This window comes from Fusarium pseudograminearum, chromosome 1, assembly GCF_000303195.2.
Source record: "Fusarium pseudograminearum CS3096 chromosome 1, whole genome shotgun sequence".
Lineage (NCBI taxonomy): Eukaryota > Fungi > Ascomycota > Sordariomycetes > Hypocreales > Nectriaceae > Fusarium > Fusarium pseudograminearum.
This window is the reverse complement of record NC_031951.1, coordinates 9,532,417-9,555,754: the sequence shown is the minus strand read 5'-3', so window position 1 is coordinate 9,555,754 and position 23,338 is coordinate 9,532,417. Positions and strand designations below refer to the sequence as shown.

Here is a 23,338-nt window from a genome sequence, read left to right as displayed (position 1 = left end):
CTCTTTCGTTGGCTGTTCTGAGCTGTCTTGGGCTAACCTACGTGCTACGTCCCCAGACCCCGGGCATTGGACCAATTCCGCGGCAGTCGCTCGCCTGTTGAGTTTGCGCTACTCTTTACTTTTGCCTTGTGTCCCAGAAGACGAGCACCAACAATTGATCGATCAATCAAACTGGTTCTTCCATCTCAAGAGTTCTTGGTATTTGGCCCTCTGTCAGCGGCCAGCCTTCGAATAACCCAACCCAAGCAAGCCCAGTCTTGCGGCCCCTGTGTGTCCGCCAGAACAAATCCAATCCCGGCCAGGACAGGACCTAAACAGGCGGAATCCCCCTGCCACTGTCCCGCTCAGCGCCACCACGAGGGACCTTGTCGCTTGTCCATCGCACGCCAGATCTACCCACCCCCCCTGACCTGGTCTGGTCTGGTCTGGTATTATTTGTTTCTTTTCTTCTTCGCTTCTGTTCATTTCGCCTCATCGGTCCCCCCTCCCCGTTTTGACACCCCATTGCCAATCCTCACCTGAGCCCATTGTCACATCTCTTATCCTAGTCCCGTGTCGACCCCATTCCTGGCTTTTTTACTTCCCCTACCACCAGGAGCTCGTTCTTTACCACCCCCCTCCCCGTTATTCCGTGCTACTGTTTTCTTTCGCCCATCCCATCAAACACCCCCCAGCCGGATCTAGCCAGGTCAGATGCATCTACGGCCTTAAAACTGTCCCAAGTCATTGTTAGTAATTACCAGATCCGCTATGGAAGCGGCTGACTCTGGAGCCAGGCAAAGGTTCGTTTGAATCCCAACTTCAATATTCATATTTGTGTCTGCCCCTCCCATATCAACTAACACCTTTTCTACTCCTACAGCCGTCACTCTGCCACCAATTCAGAACATCAACTCCACCATCCACCTCAACCCGATCAGCCATATTCAGATCATCGTCGTCATCACTCCTACTCGCGGGATATTCTCGACAGGTCGTCATATCGAGAACCTCCCGCCATGGCAACGGCAACGCTCATCGCCCCGTCCGCCCATTATCCAACGCAACCGCCTTTCTCTAGCTATTCGCAATCGAACTCGAGTGCCGCCAGTATATCCAACATGATTTCTTCTGTTGAACCTCGAAAACAAACAGACGACCAAGAGCCGCCAAATCGTCAATCACTTCCGTCCATCTCGGAAGTCATTCAGGGCACCAAACCTGGACCATATCCTGTCCCACATGCGCCTGGTCTTCAGTCTGCCTCGAGTCTGCCATCACCCTTTGCACCAGGTCCTCGATCTTTCCCTGAACCCGAGAAGCGTTCTTCTCCTCAGCCTCTTCACCCGACATCATCTTTTCCTCGACAAGACGGTCTACCTGCGTTCTCGGACTCGCCTCGCCCACACTTCAGCAGTCGCCCATCACTCCCTCCTGTCTCTGATCGTCGGCAGAGCCCTCCAGCCAAGCCTGATCTACCTCCTCAGCATCACCACCTCGAGCAGAAGCATCCTGAACCCCATCACCCTCTTAATGGCGTTTATTCGCATCCTCCTCCGCCGCCTCCCCCGGCACCTGTCGGATACCAGTCTAGCCAATTGCCTCCTGGGCAGATGCCTCTACCCGCGTATCCTATCTCTCCAAGACACGCAATGCCACCGCCCGCCCCTGGGCCATACGACCCCCGAGCACCTCCACCACACGCAGAGGAGTCTGAATATGCTGCCCGAGCTAGGTATGAAGCAACGGTTGACAGGCACTTCGAGAGCTGGAGCTATCAAGACTCACTGAGCCGAGTAAGTACTAATTCACTCTGCACCAAACCCCGCATATCACTGACTTTGTCTAGATCGGCTCATCATCTCGCACCATCTTCAATTTTGCCGAAGCGTACAGCAGAATTGCTCAAGAGCAACACGGCGCTCACCCCATTCCGGCTAGACTACCTACAGAACGCGAAGTCAGCGATATGCTCAGCAACATTGAGCTTGTCAAACGTTCTTTAGAACAAGTTCGAGACTTGGTACAAACCTCAATCCAGAACGAGCGGGCTCGAGAAGGAGCCAAGATGAAGGGTCCTTACGAGGAAGAGCACGATGTAAACATGTATGGCGATGGAATGAAGCCACAATATGGCATTACAGAAGTTAAAAAGAGACGCGGAGTAAGTCAGGATGATCCAACAGGTGAAGAAAAGAGGCTAACAAAAATCAGCGTGCTGCTCCCCCAGGACGATGCCATAGCTGTAACCGAATTGATACTCCGGAATGGCGACGCGGACCCGACGGAGCTAGGACTCTCTGCAACGCATGTGGACTACATTACGCCAAGCTTGAGAGAAAACGACAACTCGAGGCAAGATCTATCCGTCCCAAACCTGAAGAAGCCCACCGACAATGAGCCACGTCACATATTGGGGAGATCGACGAGAGATAATTCGAAATCGACATGAGGCTACTCGTAGTCACCGGCAGACATACTCACACTCGACGGATACATATACGCAACATTTTTATGTTTAATAATACCCAACTTTTGGAGCGACGACTTTGCGTCGTTCTTTGTATATACGTTTTTACAACTCGAATACCTCGGGCTTCTGAGCAAGGATTCGCGGCATATCAGGCGTTTGTCTTATTATACACACCCCAACCAACGATGTTACTGGGTGTGACTTTGGGAATTTTTTTTTTCATGGAAGGAGAGATGAAGTTTGAATTTCTAGACAAAAGAGTTTTCTTGGGCCACACAAATGGTGGAGAAGTTATCAGGATCATGTGGGGGACGTAGCGCAGAGCAATCATGGTAGAATAAATGAACTGAGGTGTTGGTTTTGGTTATAAGGAAGTCCTTTTTTTTTTTACACAAGTTTTCACGGCATGTACTCAAGATGAATAATCTTGGCACGAAGAGAAGCAAATTGAAGGGCCCAAGGAAGTGATTCCGTGTGATTTGAAGCGGTGCAGACTCAGACAGGGGATTCGGCAATAACGACTATTGAGATTAGTGACGGTTGAAGAAATATCAAAGCGATCATGTCAAGACTGGATAATTACTCACTCACTTACTTACTCATCCACGCCTACATGCATCCGTACCATACATGCACCCTTGAATGTCCCTGCAGAACTAGTGAAAAGTGTGTGGCATGCGGTCCGATACCGAGGCGATGGTTGCTGAGACAGAGAGTCCGAGCCCAGATGTGACAGATTGAGATTGAGATTGGGATTTAGATATTTGCCACTTGGGCATCGACAGAGCGACTATTGAAGGATTGGGTAGTGTTGATTGGCCACTCTCGAGAAATGCAACGTCAATCATTAACCTTGCCATGCAAGTAGGCTGATATGATCTACAGTACAGTCACAGTGTATGTACATCTATATGTGTGTACGTACATGGCATCTATCTGTATGTTGTCTTGGCGGTTTGAACCAAGACCTGTAGTTGGCAAGGATATGTATGGAACAGTTGCTCAGATAACAAAGGTGACGACGAAAATAGGTAGCGAGTGCCAACTCACGACTACGACGGGAGATAACCTATAAAACAAGACAGGATGAACAGATCAAAAACAAATGGTTCGACAGCGACAGTTGGACAGAAGCAAAGGGGTCGCACATGGGAGACGAGGACGGGAAAGGAGGCTAATCAAGGCACGAGCGGGAGATCTAACGACGGGTAGCCTGCTTGAGCTCATCGAACACGGGAACGTGCGTGCATGTGCATGTGTACAGAGAAGAAAGACTATGTGCTGAGTTGTATGTAGTCTCGATGTTGTCCTGGATAGACTATTGTAGTACAAGGACTCAGTCAGCCGTAAAAGGTATGTATAGATTGTCGTTAGCCGAAATGCTTTTCACATTCCTGTTAGAGCAGATTGCTAGTGTCAATACCATACATATATTGTGTATATCAGGTATATTTGGATATTCTCTCAGCTCACACACTTCAGCTGTATGGGCGATTGAATTAGCAAGTGAGCTGCGATGCACATACATGCACAAGAGAGACACGACAGAAATGATCGACGAGCGATTGTGACTGTGAAGCCATCGCCAGACCTAAACAGACATGTCTTGATGCCTGAACGACCCCCCAAAGAAAGCCAGCCCGCACCATGAACAATGGGAGAGAAGCACAAGAGTTCGTATGCGCTGTTTCTCGTGTCACTTGATCAGAGACATGGCTGCAAGCACGCGATCTGCACGTCTTTCCAAGATCTTCCCTGGTCCTCCCCCCTTTTATGTGATGTGATGAATGGGCGACGTTCTTTCCTGTAGTACCGTAGCACAGAAAAAGTGAGTATATAAACTATCAGATCATATCATATCATCTCACCTCATGGCATGAACCCCCCCCCCCAAGACCACTACCCCCTTGCTCCGTGCGACGGTAACACAGACAAGGTCAGCGAGAACAAGAACAAGATAAAGGTGCTCCTGTGCCGCGTGTCTGCAAGTGCTTGGCTGGTTTCTCCTCAGCTGCGTTACATGGCACTACATGTACGGAGTCTATATGCATGTATCCATCCATGTGGCTTGGGTCTGTCTGTATAAGGGATCCAAGCCAGGTAGTCTAAGAGTCGGACTGGTAACCAGAACCGCTCGCTCGCTGTTTTTTATGTATGTTGGGAGTTTGTGAGGCTCTTTGCGGGCGGCATGCGAACCATGTGTATTATGCATTACCGTGAGACTAATAAAACGTTTGGCTTTTTTGTATTGTGATATATCATCTGGCTCGGTTCTAATGAGTGGCTATTTGGTTGGGTATTTGGAAGGCCTCAACCAAAACAACACCCTCCACAAAGAGTTCAAGGTCTGCTTTTGACTGAGACATGGCAGTCAAATGAATAGCTATAAAGTCTAGATTCTCAGGACCCAGGCTTGGATTGGGGATCGTCGCCTTTGAAAGATGTCGTAATTGTACAACTACAAGCCAACAATGAACAGGGCACTCACTCACTCACTCACTCACTCACTCACTCACTCACTCACTCACTCGTTGACTTACTGCACTGCAACCAGGGTCATTGGTTGACAGACTCAGTATGGAATTCAGCCGTTTATTTCCCAGCCGTCCTCAGTCACCCTTGTTTCATTCTACGGACCCTTCAACAACCGCCATTCCAGCCAAAAGCCAAGGAGATCGGCCCTTCACAGCCACGTGGTTTTCTACACCCGAGGAGCAAGGGTCTTTTAGTCTAACTTTGTTTTTTTAGGCTGTCTTTGCCTTGGTCCTCCCTTTTCACCGGGGCCAGAGGGAGACAGTGTGCGTATATTTGGCTCAAAGCATGTCACTAGGCATGGGCAGCACGAGGTGCTGAACCATGGAGAAAGAAGGCACTAGGCGAATGCAAGGGAAAGACGAAATGAACGCCCGCTTAGGAGAGATTTGCTAGGTGAGACCAAAAGGCTAAGGGTAGTTCGAGACAGGGATGGATTGCTTGAGGAATGTGACTGGTTGACGCAGCTATCACCAACTGCCTTTCTTCCCGTCGTGGTCTTTTGACAGGAGATCCCCTCAATGTGGCGGCTAAGGACTAGACTAGAGTTTCTCGGTTACAGAAGTTCATGGTCTAGTTCAAAGTCACTTGGTTGGATAGAGCTGGGTTGAATATCGTGCTGTCCTCCTGTATTTTGATGTTACGTGGTAGCGGGTTTGACTCAGCCCAACGTCTTATAATCGGAAAAAGAAATTAGGGCATGTGGTTTATTTGTTTTCTTTTTTCTTTGTTTCAAGCACTGAGCTTTGACTGACGTGCATTCTTAGACTGCGGCATTGTAGTTAGTTGATGAATCTTTGGTATCCTCGTTGGCTCGCATTCCACGCACCATCAACTATAAATAAAATTGCCGAGCTGCTTCCACCCGAGACGTCATACCTAGTTCTTCTTCCTTCCGAAAACCCGTTTTGTTGAAAGTCAAAAACACAACTGCCAAGTTTAGACAAGACAGCTATAAGTTAGACTGAAGCCGTGTAGAGTTTCTGTGTATGCTGTGTGCTGTGTGCCGTGTTCTCAGGCACATGTTGACATGACTCTCTCATGTCATTCATACCTAGTATAACTTGTTCCTGATCGAGATTGATGTAGGGTCTGGCTAGAATAACGACGGAAGTGATCCGCTGCTAGTCAAAGACAAACCAAACTAACTGACATGATACGATCCACAGCACCAAAAGGATGGACATTGGGACAGCGGGTCGCGGAAGGGGAAAAAAGAGAGCCCTGGCTACATTGGTCCAGCACCGTTTCTTATTTTCCTTGTGTGAGTCTGGCTCAGGTTAGTCCAGGTTTAGTTTGGACGCCCAGTTTCTTCGATCAGGCCACCACAAGATCTGGTCGAAGATCGAACCGCCATGTCTGAGAATCGATGCCCACTTTGGAATGGCGGCGTGTGCCTCGCCTCGGCAATTGCACAGCAGTTAGACCCAAGGGCGTGTGGTGAGAAACAAGAGAGGTGAGATGTTGGTCTATGAAACCCAGGCTGGGGCTTACTATGTCCTAGTTGTGAGACAGGAGCCACCTCTGTGATTGGGCATTATATCTCCTGGGTTTCCCTATCATTGTGCCCGGGAACTAAGTCACTCTATGCAGAATATATGTCATTTTTACTACGGACAAAGGGGAGAGGCGATGTTGCCTCGGCTATGTCTAAATGATCTGTCAAGATATGCGGGTATATCGCCGATTCGTAAAGTCTAGCTCAGCCAGCCTCGGGTCTAGGATGTCGCCCCATAGCGGTAGAGCGTAGTAAGCAAATATCCGTGCTATGTAGATGAACCAATATCATTCCGGTCAGCGTCGGTTGTTGATCACATCCGTTAGTTTCGAGACAGGGACCAAGAATATTGAGTCAAGATCAGCACAGCGCAGTACATCTAATCAATCACCTACTATGTATCTTGAAGTACTGATCACTGTTTGGAGCTCAGGGTTGGGCGAAGATGAGTGAGTCAGTTGGTACTGTTATGCATACAAGTCAGGATAATTCACTGCTACTATCAATGTTACTGTGATGCTCATCTCAACAACTCCTCCGGCTTCCGGACTTCCGGACCCGGCGGTTAAATCTTGATATATCCAAGCCGTGTCGGCCCCGAGATTAGCTCCAGATCGGCATCGGGATCGGAGGACCGCCGAATGTCGTTAAAATGTACCTTGTCTCGGTCCTTCTCCTTCTTCCCATGTCGGTCTCTACCACAATGTCTTAGTTATCCTTTAGCGCTTCCACTCACATGATCACGTCGCCGTTTTGACAGGTTAATCTTATTTCCCTGCTTCTGAAGATCACCCAGCTACTGCTGCGAACTAGACCAACCCCTTGTTCGACTCTTCCCAGCATGGCATGACACATTCTTACATATCTGAAAAGAAAGAAAAGAAATCCTACTGATAATTGATATCCGTGCGTACCTTGTTACAGATCATCAACACCCCCATCCTCGTTAAGTGGGAAAAGCAAAGACAACAAACAGCCTCAAAAATCCGAGACTAGACTAAGCTTCTGTCGATAATGACAAGTCTCTTTTTAAATATCATGTCAAGACGTAGGGCGGACACATTTAATTTCACCGGTCCACGCTAGACCCTTTCGCCATGACCGGTCAGGGACCCTTCACTTGTCTCGTCAGAACTCCCATACTCTCATGGGACATGTCAAATAGCTATGACCTGATTTTGGTTTCCAAGTCGGTTTATTTAATCTTTACCAGAATTCCAGCTGAAAGGGAGGGAGCCAAGCGAGGCAAGGCGAGGGGCAAGGGCGGGGATCTAAAAAAGCAAAACGGAAAAGCCACAACTCAAAGAAAGACTGTCTCTATCAAACCAAACAAAGAAACGAGTAAACCTAGAACCATGTCATTTGTTTCTAGAAGGGGGCCGTGGGATGCAGTTTAGTCTGCGGCACGGCACGATGAATACGGCTGAGAGTTCCTAAGAGTTTGAGTTGAGTTTCTCTCACATACCTACTCAATACTAGACCACTCTACTAGACCCTCACGCTCAGGCTTTGTTTGACCTTGACTTTTGGCTCCTGTATAGAATCCGTGAGCCCTTACATCGCGATGCCTTGCTTAGAAATGGGGTAAAGCTCCGAGCGCACAGATGTTGACTGACACTTATCGAGATAAGTCTTTACCCTTGAAACCCGTGACAGGCCACGCTCAACTGTGTCGTGCAGCATGATTTGTTCGCGATCCTGATCATCACAAGGCTGACTAGGAGGCCCGAGTCCCGAGCCCCGAGCCCCGAGTTCTAAGCCCGGAAACGACTATCCCAATTCACTGTGAAGGGTCCATCAGCGAGTGAGATGTTGGTTCATATGAGTGAACTTGATTCTATGCTCAAACAAGTCAGACGAGTCATGCTACTGAGAGTGAGACACAAAACTGACACCAGTGAATCAAATCCAAGTAAATATATTCTTTTTGTGGATATGATAGGCTCGGCTAGTTGTGGGATAGCCTTTGGCAGCAGCAACCTCTGTGCCGTGTCTCAATCGAGCCCGCCAAAGGGCCAAGATAGTGCAGTATTGGCATATCCTGAGACCTATTCGTCGAGCTTCACGTCAACTCTGTCTAAGTACATTCATTATAATCAAAGATAGAAAACATATAACAGAAAATAGGACCAAAAACTCCGACCCAAGTGCAGTTTTGTTTTGTTTCACGATGCCATCACTTCTTGGCCATCGATCCACTCGCTCTTTCGTTTAAGGGAGCCGTTGACAGTTTCTATCTCTGCCGCGTGTGAGTTCCCGTTTGAGCCGTTGCTTGATCCGCCACCGCAACCTCCTCGGAAACCGTTGAGCAATCGTTCGAGACCGTGAATGCCGAGTCCCGCAAAGTTGCGGCCGGCCGTCTCTCGCTCACCGATGGCAATGACAGCGCCGATAAGATCATGGTTGATCTCGTCATTGACGACACTGTCATGGTTGTATTTGGGGTGTACATCAATAAAGTTGCGGATCCATCGGGCTGTGGTGTCAAGGTCTCCTCGTGCTCGCTTGGAGATCAGGTCGAGGTATGTGGACAGGTGGCATCTAGTCGAAACATCGACGTTTACGCTATCGAGGTAGCTCTCGACGATGGGGATCAGGCCAGGAAACTCGCCCGACTCGGATCCGTTGATGATATCGTTGACGGTCATTTCCTCAAACTCGTGCTCCACGGGACCACCAGGGGATGGAGGTCGACTAGGATGAGCTGATCCGGGTCGGCTATCGTCACCGAACGTGGTGTTTGCTCTGGAGGGGCGGCTGGGGAAAGGGTTACGTCGGAAGTAAAACTTCTCCTTCAAGACGGCATCCACCTCGTGCGCGCGCTCCATGTTCTCGTCGACCTTCTTGATGGGGATGTAAAAGTTCAGGTCAAACGACAGAATTGCACGCGTGACTAGGACCATAAACACCGAGAATGCGGCATTCTCAAAGTCTGTGATCTGGATCTCCATAGAGCGGAACTCGACTCGCCAGCCGATGCTGTTGTCAGCAGGTGGCGGCTTGAATCGCATATGCTGCCAGTTGGTTGACTGGATGTTCTCGAAATGGTCCGTCTTGTTGAGGTCTAACTCTTGGAGATCCTCCTCAAAGACGACAATAGGATCACGGATAAAGAGATGAGCGAAATGGGTGGCCAAGCGATCATCCATGCCGCCCTCAAGGAGTTGGCGTTTGATGCCCGAGTCGTACACCAGATCCGGATCGAGGTATTCATTTCTCAATCGTGGATCGATGGCGATATATGTCGAGTTGGATGCATATCGCGACTTTGGTATTCTCCTGACACCTTCTGTAAGAGGCTATTAAGTGTGAGCAACGGTCTTCGAGTTCGCAAGTGCAAGATCAACACATACCTTTTCCCCCAACTCTTCTGGTGTTCGGCAGTCAACAGCGCGGCTAATCTGGTTCCATCTCACATCTGTGTTGGCAACAAAGCCCTTATAGACGGGTGTCGCGGCAGTCAATGCCAGCATAATGGGACCAAGAGGACTCAGTTGGTCGTATAGCATTCGTCCTTCGGTGATATTCTTAGCCTGGAAGGTGATCTGGAGACAACAGCTGCCCATTCCGAAAGCCATGGCGTCCATGTGGATAAAGTCGTCAGGGGCAGCTCCGTTCCGCACATCGTCGTCTTCGGGCCAGTCATGCTTGTCAAGGTTCACAGTGGGATCCTTCCAGGGTTTTGGCGTGTTCTTGTCGTGAAAGATGGGAACATTAACCTGGACCTTGCGGCCTCGCCGAGAACGAATGTTGGCTGCTAGAGTTGGGAATCTGATATGGGGGTTGGCGATCTCATCCGGGACAAACTGAGAGCGGAGACGGGGTCCTGAAGGTGGGAAATAGGGATCGGTGAACTGTCCAGGAACACCTATCTGAGGGTAAGTAGTCAATGTGATGGGATACTCTGTGGAGAGCATGTGCTCCTTGGCGATCTTCCTCCTCAGCTTCATATCAGGTTCCACGTCGAGAAGTTCCTTGAAGCCGATGCCCCAAGGCTTGCCGGGAGTGGCTTCCAACATGAAGCGACCAAACTCGGGATGGAAAACAGGAATGGTTCTTTCCCTGCGCAATAGTCAGCGGAGATATCTTAAGCATGAGACAGTTCTCGACTTACGTCTTCTTTTCAGTTGTGGTCGGCTCTTGAAGTTCCGGGACGCAACCGCCTTGCTTCGTGAGGTCTTTATCGGCAGCTAATGCTTCAAGAATCTGTGCCTGGCGGAGAGACAGCAGCACTCGCTTGTTGTCCTCGGAGTAAACTACAACAAGATATTCGACCTCATCACCCCAGAGAAGAGCATCGCGTTCTTTACCCTTGGCTTTGTTCCATATCTCCAACAGTTGCTAAACACACAGGGGAAAGTCAGCAGTCTGTGGTATGATTCATCACTACCCATACAACTATTCGCGCATAGTGTATAAGAGTTGACGAGAGTGAGTGGCTTGACTTGCCTTGATACCCCATTCTCTAACTTGAGGGGCACGCTTTTTGGCGTCAGGCCAGTCGAGGGCCGTTCCCAAAGCCCTGAGGTCAAGTCATGTCAGTGTATATATTCTCTTATGAGCAATGCTGCCATGCATGTGATCAAGACTTACAAGAGACCCATGGTGAGGGAAAGAGTGAGCTTTGAAAGGAGGATGAAGATGGAATTTTCGGACCCAAAGCCTGGAGAGTCGCTTAACCGCGGCGACCTTGGTTTAATCGGGGAAGGCAGATATTCGGAAAGATTTGCTCAATATGACGAAATCCGGTTAATGAGATGAGATGAGAGATTGGGGTAAAACGATGAGTCTTTGGACCGGGTCAAATACTGTGCCTCGACGGAATATAATGTATGACAATTCGGTTCCGAGGTATATAACTAATGTTTTAGTAAAGGCGAAATCGGCAGGTGGGCGCTAAATAGGCGTAATAAAATTAAAGTCGTCCTTTTTTTTCCCTGCCCGAAGATATGCTTCCCCACGATGGATGTCGGAGTCTCGGGGTTTGTTGCCAGAGAGCAAAGAACTTTTTTCTCTGTTTTGATTGGGAACTTTGAGATAACCAGATGAGGAGTATTCTTATCAGTCAGTGGTATTCTCAGGTTCTTTTTCTCACAGGGCAAAAAGAAGAAGAAAGGTGAAAGACCAAAGAAAGACCAGTTGATCAATCGTCGACAATAGTAATGATAAAAGTCGAGCGACGACCCGAAAGGTGTTGACAAAAAAAGAAAGGAAAAGAAAGCCGCCTTCAACGTCAAACGTCAAAATACAAAAGAGTAACGGTCCGTGTCGATCAGTAGGGGAAGGAGACGATGGAAGAGTGACTGCCTCCGCAAAATAAAAGAAGAAGAGTACCTACTTTAGGAAGGAAAAGATTAATAAACCATCCCCCGTACCGTACCGTACTATCCAAATATTTCTTCTTCTCGTGTTTGCCAGAGACAGAGCCGAGATTCAAGTCCAATTCCGCGGGGTTGTCCGTTGTCAAAGTAAAGAAAAGCGCCGACGAAGACCAGTCCCAGTCCTATCTTGGGAGTCTACAGTGGATCTTCAAGTGGAAACAAGTAGACAAGTAGACAAATAGTTTTTAGTTTATGTTCTTATCATCTGATTTCACTTTCTACTTTGTCAAACTCTCTCTCTCCTTTCATCCTCTCATGGCTCTTGTATCGCATCACATCGCAAGCGGAGCGCATTTTCTGCTTAGAAATCGACTGAAAAATATCAAATCGGACAAGGGCCAGATGGTGCCATCGCACGCTAACTGTAATGGGTACAAGTGACCGGAGCAAAGCCGGCAATCTTGAGCGGTTTAAAGGTCCAGGGTAGACCGGCGACCATCAGACATGTAATGCGATTTGTCCACCTTTTCAACATATCACCATCGCCTACCTATTCTATAACAATTATACCAAATCAATTCACTACTGAAGCATCATCCAGCTATGTATTATTGCCTTATAAATCTCATATTAATATTGGATACAAGCCAGCCCTGCCGCTTCAAGTCCGACGCCAGAACAAATCCGTGTAACCGAAAGCCGTTATGCTTACAATAGCATCTCCGAATTGCTAAGCAATCGGCTCCTCCATGCAGCTGATCGTACGTAAACCCACAGGCCATGACGTTAGACTATCGGCAATTCTGCAGCTGCAAGTAGCCAAGACAGTTGTATACCCAAGTAAAAAAACATCCAAGAACTTTGAGGAACCGGTTACAGGAACGTCCAAGGCACTGACACAGAGACCACAGTAAGCTTAAACGTGCCGCCAACACTATACATGCATGGGCCTACTCCATTGTTGTTCCATCGTATATTCTATAATGGAAGAAGAGCCATATGAAACATGCATTTCGTTTCCCCAGAGTTCTTACCTTACCGCCACCACATCCCACTTATAGTAGCCGGTTGGAGTTTGCCAGACTCCAATTCCATGCCGTCATCCATCCATTAATTCATTCCAGAACAAACATATCCGAGTTATGTCCGTCGTGTTGAATTACCTTGTTGTACTTGGTCGATCCCTCAAGTCCGATGTGAGCTTGTTTCAACTCACACAAGATCAACAGTAACTGCATACAAAGTCGGCTGGGTCAGCAGGCCGGGTGCAGGGAAATAGTTTACCCCGGATCCTACACGTCCAGGATATTTCATTGGCGATCGTTTCTTCCGATAGAGGTCTAGATCTCTCCTCTTTGAGATGTGGTACCAGAGAGCCAACCGGCTAGAGCTATTTCACGAGTCACGCGGCACTACCCAGCTGTATGTGTGTAACCAACAAGGTAGAACTGGTATGCGGAAAGCGTGGGTAAGGTGTTTGATTGGTATGGCACTTGACAGTACGATTCTGCATCATGCAACAAATGTGCTATATCACCCAACATCCTCGATTTACCTCATATCTCACCACGAGGTGGCTGACTTACGAGACCATCGGTCTCCTGATTCTGCATGCTTCACAATCATGGGAATTCTCATCTTTAGGACTTGCTGCACCAACGTTAAGGAATGGAGCGCAGTCCCCTAGCATATATGGCAAAAGTTAGCTTCCATGCTAAACGGCTAGTGTTGCAAAATATCACTCCCAATCGGCGTGAGACTTTGTTATCAGTGTTCAAACTGAATCAGAGACGGCCTGGCTTCTTCTTACGTTCGACGAGTGTGTCGTGCTCCAACAAGGTCGCTCTTATCAACTGCCGATGAAATGATGCACTGGCATCGATATTGCTGCCCTCCAAACTTTCAAGTAACAGCCAGGACAGTCTGCTACAAGCCACCGCGAGCTTGATGCACTTTTACAGGACTGTACCGCATCTCTGCATTAGCAGCCGCTTCGGCTGCGGGGGGCTACCAAGCTTCCGGCCGAGCCAGCAAGCCGAACTCTATTGCATACAAGGCCATCATTAGCTAGAATCCGTGCGGATTTCACAGCTCAGGATCCAAGAGGCGTGCCGCGTGCCTCATTGATATTCCCTTGGATCGAGAGATCGACGTTGTGGTACTGGCCGAAGCAAGAAAACAACAAGTCGTTATGACACAATATCTCGGTACGTATCTCAGGGAAAGGTGTAACATTGATGATACCGAATACATCATGACGGTATGACTGGGCAATACGGAAAATCGACTCCAGCAACAACACAAAGACAGCGCAACATCGCAGAGCATGTCCGGAGACAGAATGCCGGCTCTGGTGTTTGCAGTATAGGCTTCCGTTCCTAGCTCGATGGGATGGTCCATGGCACTAGAGAGGATGCCATGTGAGCGACGTACCCCTAGCTCAAGCCGCATTTTATGTGTTTATCGAGGTGAACCAAGCCAGCCAGTCAACCACACACTCCTTTACAACAATCTTTCAGTTCTCGTTCCAATGCCAATGGAGAAAAGGAGATAAGCAAGGGAAGAGAGGTGTGCACAGCTACGACACTCTGACAAACGTTAGAATCCCCTCAAGCTCGCCCGGCCAGACACCCTCTTACCCATAACAGCAAGCTCCACCGATACCCTCGATATCTGTCAATGGATAGAGATAGCTTCCTGGGCACGGCAGGCCTGTTAGTGCCGCTATTTCGAGCCCAGATGCCCAATTGTGGCTCCTTGGGAGAACCCTGGTAATTGAATTATGCACTGGGTACCACCAATGGATGTTGATTTCAATCCATCATCCCATCAGGGGGACATACCAGTCCCTGACGATCTTGTTGAACACTTTATGGATGGCCTCTTAGCAGAGCAGATAAACAAGGCCTTGCGGTCGGACTGTTTTGGGCTTCCGAATTATCTGATTCGGTACTTCTGTGGTGCCTGGATAGAAAATACAGCACAGATCAGCACAAGTCTCGGGTAACATACATAATCAATGCGACGAGTGTGCCTGTATTGCTATTTCTCTCCTCCTGATGCGTGATTCTTAGCACAGTATAGTTCAAGCCGATGATTCAGCGTTGTTGTCATCCATACAGTTCATGTACGACGCACCGTGGCAGCATATCAGACGTTGATACTGGGCGTTGCAACAAGTGACTTTGAGGTTCAGTAAGACCAGCTCACAATATGCAATGCGCACGTGAAAGCGACAAGATGAACTTGAAAATTAGTAACAACTGGTTACGAGGCTCTGTACAGCATACTTCTGCTTCCTAGACAGGACGCTGCCACCCAGTAGATAGATATTGGACGAGATATGGAGAAATAGACACGCCATCCGTGGGTTTCAGCCCATGTACTTATGACGTGTTATTCACCTAGGCCTAACCCCGCTATCCTCATACAGCACACCAGCCAGCTCTGGATCTGCCAGCAACCACCTAAAGCCAGCCAACCATCTGCCTGAGCTGCTAAGTATATCCATGTAACCCCACTACGGAATAGTCCTCTCAGGCTCTCAGCTACATCATACCCAACTGCTCTTCAGCCCCCCAATCAGGCACGATCCCCTACCACGGCCTGCGACCCTGTGGCTCCTCCAACAAATCCCCCCGCCAGTCTCAGACTTGATCCCTTCAAAACGACGCTTGACCGTACCCGTACCGCTTTGCACTGCACTGCACCATATCGACAAAAGAGAGCAGCACTGCATTTCCTTGTCCTTCAACTACAACGCCAGCGTTCCAACACAAATCACCTTCGTCATGAACCCTCACCAGAAGAACAAGGTCGACGTCAAGGTAAGCTGCCCTCGGGAAGCAAGCAACCTCACAAGACTCAAGCTCCCCTCTATTCATAACTCAATGCCCGCGATAGCATTCACTCAAACCTGCCCGTCAACGCCGTTCACTCACCACAACCTCTGCACCGATATCATATATAAGCATTCTTCGACTCTTTTGCTAACGACATGCTCCCTTGCGTTATAGTCACTCACTCCCGAGGAACAGCGCCTCTTCCGTCTCTACGGCAAGCTGCCCTCTCGATCCGACCACTTCGCCAAGCATCTCAAGGACCGCAAGTATTTCGACTCGGGTGACTATGCCATGTCCAAGGCCGGCAAGGGTGACGGTGTTGACGCTGGTGCCGTCGGCTCTCAGCATCCCCTCCCCGAGAACATTCCCCACCTCTCATCCCCGGTGAACGGCTCCGGAACCAACGTCCCCAAGCACCACGGCTCCGTCCCCGGCATCCAGGCCGGCAGCCCTATCAAGGAGAGCAGCTTCCTCAAGAGCGAGACCAGCGTCGACGAGACTCAGGGAGACGATGCCGACAAGCCCCAGGGTGCAGACGCTGCTGCTGCTGCACCTGAGCCTGTTGCCGCCGGCGGCGAGGGCATCCCCATCCGAAGATAGAGAACATTCGTAATAACAAGCGAAAAAATACGCGGCTTCAATAGGAACAACGGCATGGTCTTTTTTTCCATCATTGTTTTTTTTATTTTTATCATGCACAACACGAAATGGTGGTTTGTACGAAGTCTCGTGCGTGGGCTTATAGTGGATTGCGATATCAGTTTTGACGACTTACGAGTATCGCACAGTTGGCGTTTGGGAATTGGCAGACAATCTGGTTCGCACGCACAAAGGGAACATATCTCAGTCTGAAACCATCAGCTAGGCTAGGTTGTTTGATAGCGGAAGATGGGAAAAACATCGCCCTCTCCGCGCAGAGTCATCATGTTCATTTGGTATTTTAGTTACCTGCTTTATTTTCCGAAGCAGCCTCTCTATTTCCTTTTTTTTCTTCTTCATGTTCACATGTAGTATTCCCCAGACTCATCATCCGTTTATGGCCTTGCAGGGGTGACCAAGTATCCAGATACCCTTTGGACTGTGTAGCTTGTAATTTAACCCTCAAGGGCTTTGGTCGCCATCTCCTTGGCACCCTCAAAGGTCTTGTTTCCACCGATGAAGCCAGCCGCGTGGACAAACACGCAGCCAGGAATGCCGCTGATGCCATCGAGCTCAGCATCCCTGAAGCCTCTCCAAGCCTCAGGGAGTGGCTTTCGGCTCGTAAAGGAGTCCTTGCTCTCGGGCACGCACTGGATGCGCCACTTGGCACCAGGCTCAGGCTTCTCGGCGTACAGAACGTAGATGACGGAGGGGGTGCCATCCTCGAGAGTGTACAGGTGGTCCTTCCAGGGGACAGACTGGCCTTCGAGAATTAGGATGCGGCCCTGCTCATCGTATTGTTTGCGCTTGTTGAATGCCTCCTGGACAATGGTGCGGGCAGGTAGCCACGAAGCGGCATAGTTGTCGAGATCACGGTCGAACTCCTGACCAATGCGGCTGCTGGCCTCGTTGAACTTGGCATCCTCAGCAGCCTGAGCCTCAGCAGGGTCGGAGGGAGTTGGGTCGTTCCACTTGGGGTTCAGGCGTCCGACAACGGCACCGAGACCGAAGGCGCCCTCGCTGAAACGCTTCTCAAGGCCAGCAGCGGCAATGGCAGCGGGGTCGTAGACAGAGATACCGTTATCGTGGGCATCAAGGGCCTCAACAAAGTTCTCGTACAGCTTCTTGTAGATCAAATCGACATCGGGAGAATCATCGGACAGTCCGAGGCGCTCAGCAACGATGGCACGGCCAAAGTGCAGGAAGACCAGACCTGCACTAGAAAGCTTTGTTGGGCGGCCAGGGAAGGTGGTGTTGAAGCCTCGCTGGTGGTGATCGAAGCGGCGCTTCTCAGCATCGTACTCTCCACCGACATCGACGACGGTGTGGCAGGTAGCTAGGACAGCAGGGTCGCGGGTACGGACGAGGTCGGCGTCGCGGTATGTAGGAAGCCGACGAAGCATGTGGACGGCGAGGGCCTCATCAGCGTGGAAGTGGCCGCTGTGAGTACCAATGAGGGGGCCGTTGCCCGAGGTCTTGACGCGCTTAGCTGCTGATTCTGCCATTGTAGCAAAGAGACGACGGTACATGTACTCTGCGTCTTGTGGTTGTGTATGTGAGAGAGAGAGTTAATGTGGGGGGGAATAAAAAGTCGTTGCTGGGGGTGTGTAAAAACGCGGGGGACCTGTACTGGAGCTGCCTGCGGCCAACACAAATAATTGTGTTGCAATAACATGTATCTTCGGATTTGATTTCCTCCTGCGAACTGCACAATTACTTTGCACTGGGAATGAATACTATTCAAGTTTTAGATTTTCTTCCTTTCTTGTTGTAGCTTTAACTGTGGTGCGTAGACTCAATTTGGAGGCAGTGAATACAGTCAATTGATGTGGAATATGTGCACCAATTAAGCCCACGAAAACCTTCTTGGTACGCTGTCTTTAAGCACCATATCGAATTCTATATTTCTCCTTGTATTAGTTGGCAGTCTAGGAGTATTATATCAAAATGTAGACCCTGATATACTGGATCGAAGGTGAGCCAATCATAGCTGATGAATTACACAGTCCAGACCCGCCTCCAGAAACGTGGTATAGATATTATCAGATCTGATTTAGATATAGGTCACGCCATTAATAACGTTTATTAACTACTGCATTATTCTGGTTACCCGATCTAGATATCTATAATCGCCATCGGTATAGTTCATGAGAACTGCTTATTAGAGACCGCACTATAGGTAGCCACCGAATCTCTAGTCTTGTTGGTTCCAAGAGAGTGCGTGTATTAGCAAAGCTCAGCCTTTCCTCGATAGTTAGGAGATTAAGCCATTATTAACTGTTCGATTTGTTAGTAACTTTTACTATCACTTGTTAACCAACAAGGTCTTGTTGAGGAAACAAGTATTTGATATGACCACATGTCGATCGTCCACTAGGGATGATAAAGAAAGGGACTACGGACACTATGTTTGAAACTACTTCAAGTGCCGAGATGACTGATAACAAAGCTCTGTAGATCGAAACTTGGCAGATAATAGCAGTCCGCTCTCTGTACTCTGTAGGCTTTTGCAGTTTCGCTGTGTGTTCATGAGCATCAAGCAGACCAGTGCAAGATTTCTACTAGTCTTGCAAGCGAGCGAACAAACGAACGAGCCCGATGCCTACCGTCCCGTTTTCATACAACACATGGCCCAAGCAGCCATGTGGCCACTGGGCTGTAGCCATCGTCAAAGCTCTGTTTCTGCAGCGGAAGCGAGGCGAAGGGAGGCGAATCGAAGCGAAGCGAAGCATGGGCCTTGGCCACGGGCTGCTGATGCGCAACACCCATTACGTGTGCAATCATGGCATGTGTGGATGGTTCAATTCGAGTGTCATATTATGTATGTATCTTGCTCTATATATTTACATAACCAGTGCCTCGTTGTTTTACATCGTGTCTCATTATGAGCACTAAAAAGAAAGGAAAAGCGAATGGTTAGCCGCCGTACCCTTTTTTTATTCTTCTTAGCAATCAACTAAAAAGAAACCAAAACAACACACTGGTACGCCTTAGGTATCATGCAATGCAATGCATTAAAAAAAAATCAGTCTGCCGCTCGGTCCTCTCTTGTCCCACTTCTGCTCCAATATGCGCCTTGTGACTCTGAAAACCCATGACTCGTCACGAATACTTTTTTGTGCACTGATGACCGCGGAGCTTTCCCGACATGTTTTCAGCCCCGCCTGCAGGCGACTTTTCCAGTCTTGCAGCAACCGAGTAGGGGTTCAAGCGATTTGGGCAGATACGTAAGTGGGCTGTGAAATGCCCATACACAATACGCACGCACGTCGCCTACCGGAGGGAGGGAGCTGATGGAAGTGTATTCCAGAATAGATGGTGGTGAAACAGGCCTGCGCCGATCATGCCGGCCCACCTCTACCAGAATGCTGCTGTCATCTTGCGGAAGTGTAAGTGACCTGATATCGTCCCAGAAATGTCCAAACGCCGTATATCCGTATATATTTTGAAAAATGTCGAATACTTGTGCACACAAACTCGCAATTCGAAGACCAGGGTTTATTATAAGATGAGTTGCTTGAGATTACGCTGGATAATCATGTCCTGGACAGAGGCCATGGTGATTTTGAGCAGATTTGTATCGGTGGCGTTGGTGAAATGGCCATAGATTTCCTTTTCGGTGTTTCGGTTCAGGGCTTTGAACTTGTCGAGGAAGTATTTGCTGGCCGCCTTGTAATCGTCCTTGGGGCCATGGTAATCGGTGAAACCGTGGTTTGAGATGGGGCTCTTGGGAAGCTTCTCCTTGAAGAGGTCCATCTTGTTGAGGAACAGGATAAGTGCAGATCTGGCAAACCAATGAGAATTGGCAATTGATTCCCAGAGCATGAGCGCCTCGTTCATTTGGTTCTGCATAGTTGTTAGTGATCCGTGATATCCTCAAGTTTGTGAAGTACTGACCCCATCCTTGTCCTCGACCAAGCACTGGTCATAACCACTAATTGCGACCAAGAACAACAGGCAGTTTACGTTCTCGAAGCAGTGAATCCACTTCTTTCGCTCTGATCGCTGACCACCAACATCAAACATACGGTAGGTCAACTGGCCGAGGTCGAAAATGGTCTCTGTGATACCAGTTGTACGTAGTCGAGATCGGAGAAGATCTTGATCATCTGGAACATAGTCTTCACCCCAGAGTCTGTCAATATCCTCAATAAAGCTTCCGAGCATGTCAGCGCATTGTTACACACGTTTCAGTTCAGCTGTGGTGGTGTAATACGTACTAGGTGAGGTTGTCATGTAGCGCATATTCATTTCCCATTCCAATGGCCGCTCGGACACCACTGTCGACCCATAGCGCCTTGACGGGCGCGAGATAATCAGCGGGCATTGGATCGTGTGGGCTAATCTCGTGGTCGACAAGGATGTGAGCCATGTATTTCTGTAACAATTGTCAGTCGCTGTGGATGTCAACGGACCGATTGAGTCGCCAGCAGAAGTGGTGGTGTTCTTGCGATGGCGGCCAAAGTCAAGCGAAATCGGCTTACCTCGTTGTCAGGACTGTCGAAATGAAGGTCATGCTCGCCCATTGCCTCAGCAATAATCTTGAAAGATTGAATAATGTTGTTGAAAATCACGGGCTTCCATTCCAGTTTCTCGTTTTTGGTGAAGCCTTGAGAGTAGATGAGCTTCATCTGCTTGAGGACAGTAGACTTTCCAGATTCTCCAGCACCTGTTGAGCGCACGCAGCATGTCAGTCTCGGTTCGTGTCAGCGCGCGATGCGACGGTTCCTACCTAGTAGGAGGAGCTTAACCTCCTTCGATAGTCTCTTTTCATCTTGACGGAGTTGCTTCTCGATCTCGCGGGATCTTGCAAGGCCGCGATCGCCTTTGTCTCGGTTTCCGAAGCACATTGTGTGTTGTTGAAGCGACTGGTCTGGTTGGAGCGAATGCGAGACAACAGAAAAGAAGGTTTCGACTGAACAGGAGCGCAAATCGGGGCCGTAAGCGCGTAAGGCTATGTATATATGGTAGTAGAGTTGGAGTTGTGATGCAAGGGCTGAAATTGACCAAAGTCAAGGCCTCAAGCTGGGTATCGTAGGATTAGGAGACGGAGTTGCAAGGCGAGGTCGCGAGAACAGCGGGATACCCGGTCGAGTCACGTATTCGATCGAGGGTTCGGTTAGGATGGCGTTTGAGACAATGTCTTGACGGATCGGCAAAACCAGTAGGGCTAGCTAGGTGACACAAGACGAGGCCAAAAAGTTTCCTATTCTCGTTGAATAGCAAACAAGAACAGAAGAAGAGGAGGAGCTTATTCTCTCCGGGCGTGTTGGTTCAAGTAAAGTAAATATACAGAGAGGGTGTGGGGGCAAAAGGAACGATGGCATGGCAGGACAAGGACGGCACTGGACGGGATGGGTTGGGATAGGATAGGATAAAGCGAGCAAGCCAAGCGGGTTTGAGACAGGGAACTAGAGACGGGTCATTTAATTGTGTATTGACATCCATCTAGCATCCATGGATCACATCCTACTTAAACTAGCCCGCCTACCCAAGGTAGGCAAAAATAGAGAAGTTACCTCACTTTCCACATCGTCCCGTCATAAATCAGGTAGGTTACATAGGTAGTACCTAAGACAGGGACGGCAAGCATGGCAACGGCACAGTGCAACAGATGCATGTAGCTGGCAACCTTTTCTTCTCTTACAGCACCAGCACCAGCACCAGCACCAGCATTAGCTGCTCTGTTCTTCGTAAAGTTGCCTCTAAGTATCCGCGCTTTCTTTTTTCCCTTGAGCCTGTCCAGGGCCCTGCAAGCTAAGGTTTTTTGGCAGTGGAGTCGCCCCTTTGGAGCGTACCTGCCTAGGTAGGTACCTACTTTCAACTCATTAAGGTGGGAGTGGATCTCTTGACAGGCGGAAGGAAGCTACTGCACCAATTGAAGTGCCGCGTGCCGTGGCGTTCCTACCTAAAGCATACCGTCCGTTCCCGGCGATACTATGGATGTTGAAAAAACTTCCATCTTGGCTCGCCTTCGCACCTGCCTCGGTAGGTACCAAGGCAATGCACTGTTTGAGAATCAAATCGTGTCAGGAGATATACTGAATACATCCACTGTCAATGCACTTTTGATGGTTCGTCCTCCATGCCTTTCAAGCATTTTCTTTCAAGGTTTATCCTCGTCTCCATCAACGGACTAAAGTCACCTAAAAGCCCCTTGAAACACGAACCCTCGGGGGTTGATGGCGGGTAGGTAATGTACTCGCTATTCGGAACCGTCAATAGATGCAATTATGTCAATGAGTGGCTCAGCACTTACACAAGGGTTCTCTTTGCTTTTTTATTTTTCTTCTTTCTTTTTTTTTCGTCTCCATCTTTCGATGCAACACAACTCTGGAAGGCCATCCGTGATTGTAAGACCTCCACTCACTTACATATTGCGTAGGAAACATTGCTAACGATTGCAGTTAGCAGTCCAGGCCCCATTTAATACCACGAGGTGTGAGTGGATGCTAGCTGCGGATGCCGATGCTGGCAATTGTAGCGTAGCAGTGAACCTCAAGAGCGGTACAGTAAGTACCGTGCATGAGACGAGGCTTGTCATCAGCAGTTACAACTCACAATTAACTGATGTGCAGGGCTCTACAAGCAGTACGACACAACAACTCCCTCGATTCCATCCGTGTTTGGTTGGTACCTATGGTAGTTACCAGCCAAGCTAGTTAGCTGTCTTTCGTCTTCTTGATTGAAAATAGACTTCTAGTAAACATCAATAGTCCGTGCTCCGATTGCCATGTGGCTCAAGGCCGGGCAAGCTGCTCTAGGTAGAAACTCAATGTCAGGCTCAGGCTCAGACTTAGACTCAGACTCAGACTCAGACATTGACGGTACGCAGCTTGCCTGGCTGGGCTGAAATTGGCTACACGGCGCCCATCCACTGACTCGAATCGAGCTGGCAAAACATCGCAGAACGAGTGATCGACATGTGCTAGTCCTGGCATGACGCCGCTTCTTACTGTACTGTACAGAGCACAGAGTAGTCGCTTGTACAAGGCTGTGCTGTGGGCTCATTTTGGTGACCCCTAATTTCTTACGAATACTCGTTCAAACAACA

At 49.0% G+C, this 23,338-nt stretch overlaps 5 protein-coding genes across 5 annotated transcripts, besides 5 other annotated features; 2 read left to right on the top strand and 3 right to left on the bottom strand.

Annotated features, from left to right (window-relative positions):
• Positions 1-405: 405 nt before the first annotated feature.
• Positions 406-430: a microsatellite.
• Positions 431-750: 320 nt separating this feature from the next.
• On the top strand, positions 751-2,431 carry FPSE_03890 (uncharacterized protein; the record flags this gene model as incomplete). Its single annotated transcript, XM_009257008.1, has 3 exons — positions 751-782; positions 863-1,775; positions 1,829-2,431. The coding sequence occupies 3 exons, from the start codon at positions 751-753 to the stop codon at positions 2,429-2,431; spliced, it is 1,548 nt and encodes a 515-aa protein (XP_009255283.1).
• Positions 2,432-4,933: 2,502 nt separating this feature from the next.
• Positions 4,934-4,993: a microsatellite.
• Positions 4,994-8,647: 3,654 nt separating this feature from the next.
• On the bottom strand, positions 8,648-11,086 carry FPSE_03889 (uncharacterized protein; the record flags this gene model as incomplete). The annotated part of the gene is made up of 5 exons (XM_009257007.1): positions 8,648-9,781; positions 9,836-10,544; positions 10,597-10,823; positions 10,953-11,004; positions 11,076-11,086. The coding sequence occupies 5 exons, from the start codon at positions 11,084-11,086 to the stop codon at positions 8,648-8,650; spliced, it is 2,133 nt and encodes a 710-aa protein (XP_009255282.1).
• A 4,508-nt stretch (positions 11,087-15,594) lies between these two features.
• On the top strand, positions 15,595-16,245 carry FPSE_03888 (uncharacterized protein; the record flags this gene model as incomplete). Its single annotated transcript, XM_009257006.1, has 2 exons — positions 15,595-15,630; positions 15,820-16,245. 2 exons carry the CDS (start codon positions 15,595-15,597, stop codon positions 16,243-16,245), a joined length of 462 nt encoding a protein of 153 aa, XP_009255281.1.
• Positions 16,246-16,739: 494 nt separating this feature from the next.
• On the bottom strand, positions 16,740-17,789 carry FPSE_03887 (uncharacterized protein; the record flags this gene model as incomplete). The annotated part of the gene is made up of 1 exon (XM_009257005.1): positions 16,740-17,789. One exon carries the CDS (start codon positions 17,787-17,789, stop codon positions 16,740-16,742), a length of 1,050 nt encoding a protein of 349 aa, XP_009255280.1.
• A 1,185-nt stretch (positions 17,790-18,974) lies between these two features.
• Positions 18,975-19,014: a microsatellite.
• Positions 19,015-19,785: 771 nt separating this feature from the next.
• On the bottom strand, positions 19,786-21,134 carry FPSE_03886 (uncharacterized protein; the record flags this gene model as incomplete). The annotated part of the gene is made up of 5 exons (XM_009257004.1): positions 19,786-20,130; positions 20,182-20,440; positions 20,505-20,662; positions 20,769-20,953; positions 21,017-21,134. 5 exons carry the CDS (start codon positions 21,132-21,134, stop codon positions 19,786-19,788), a joined length of 1,065 nt encoding a protein of 354 aa, XP_009255279.1.
• A 487-nt stretch (positions 21,135-21,621) lies between these two features.
• Positions 21,622-21,660: a microsatellite.
• An 890-nt stretch (positions 21,661-22,550) lies between these two features.
• Positions 22,551-22,595: a repeat region.
• Between the last annotated feature and the right edge of the window lie 743 nt (positions 22,596-23,338).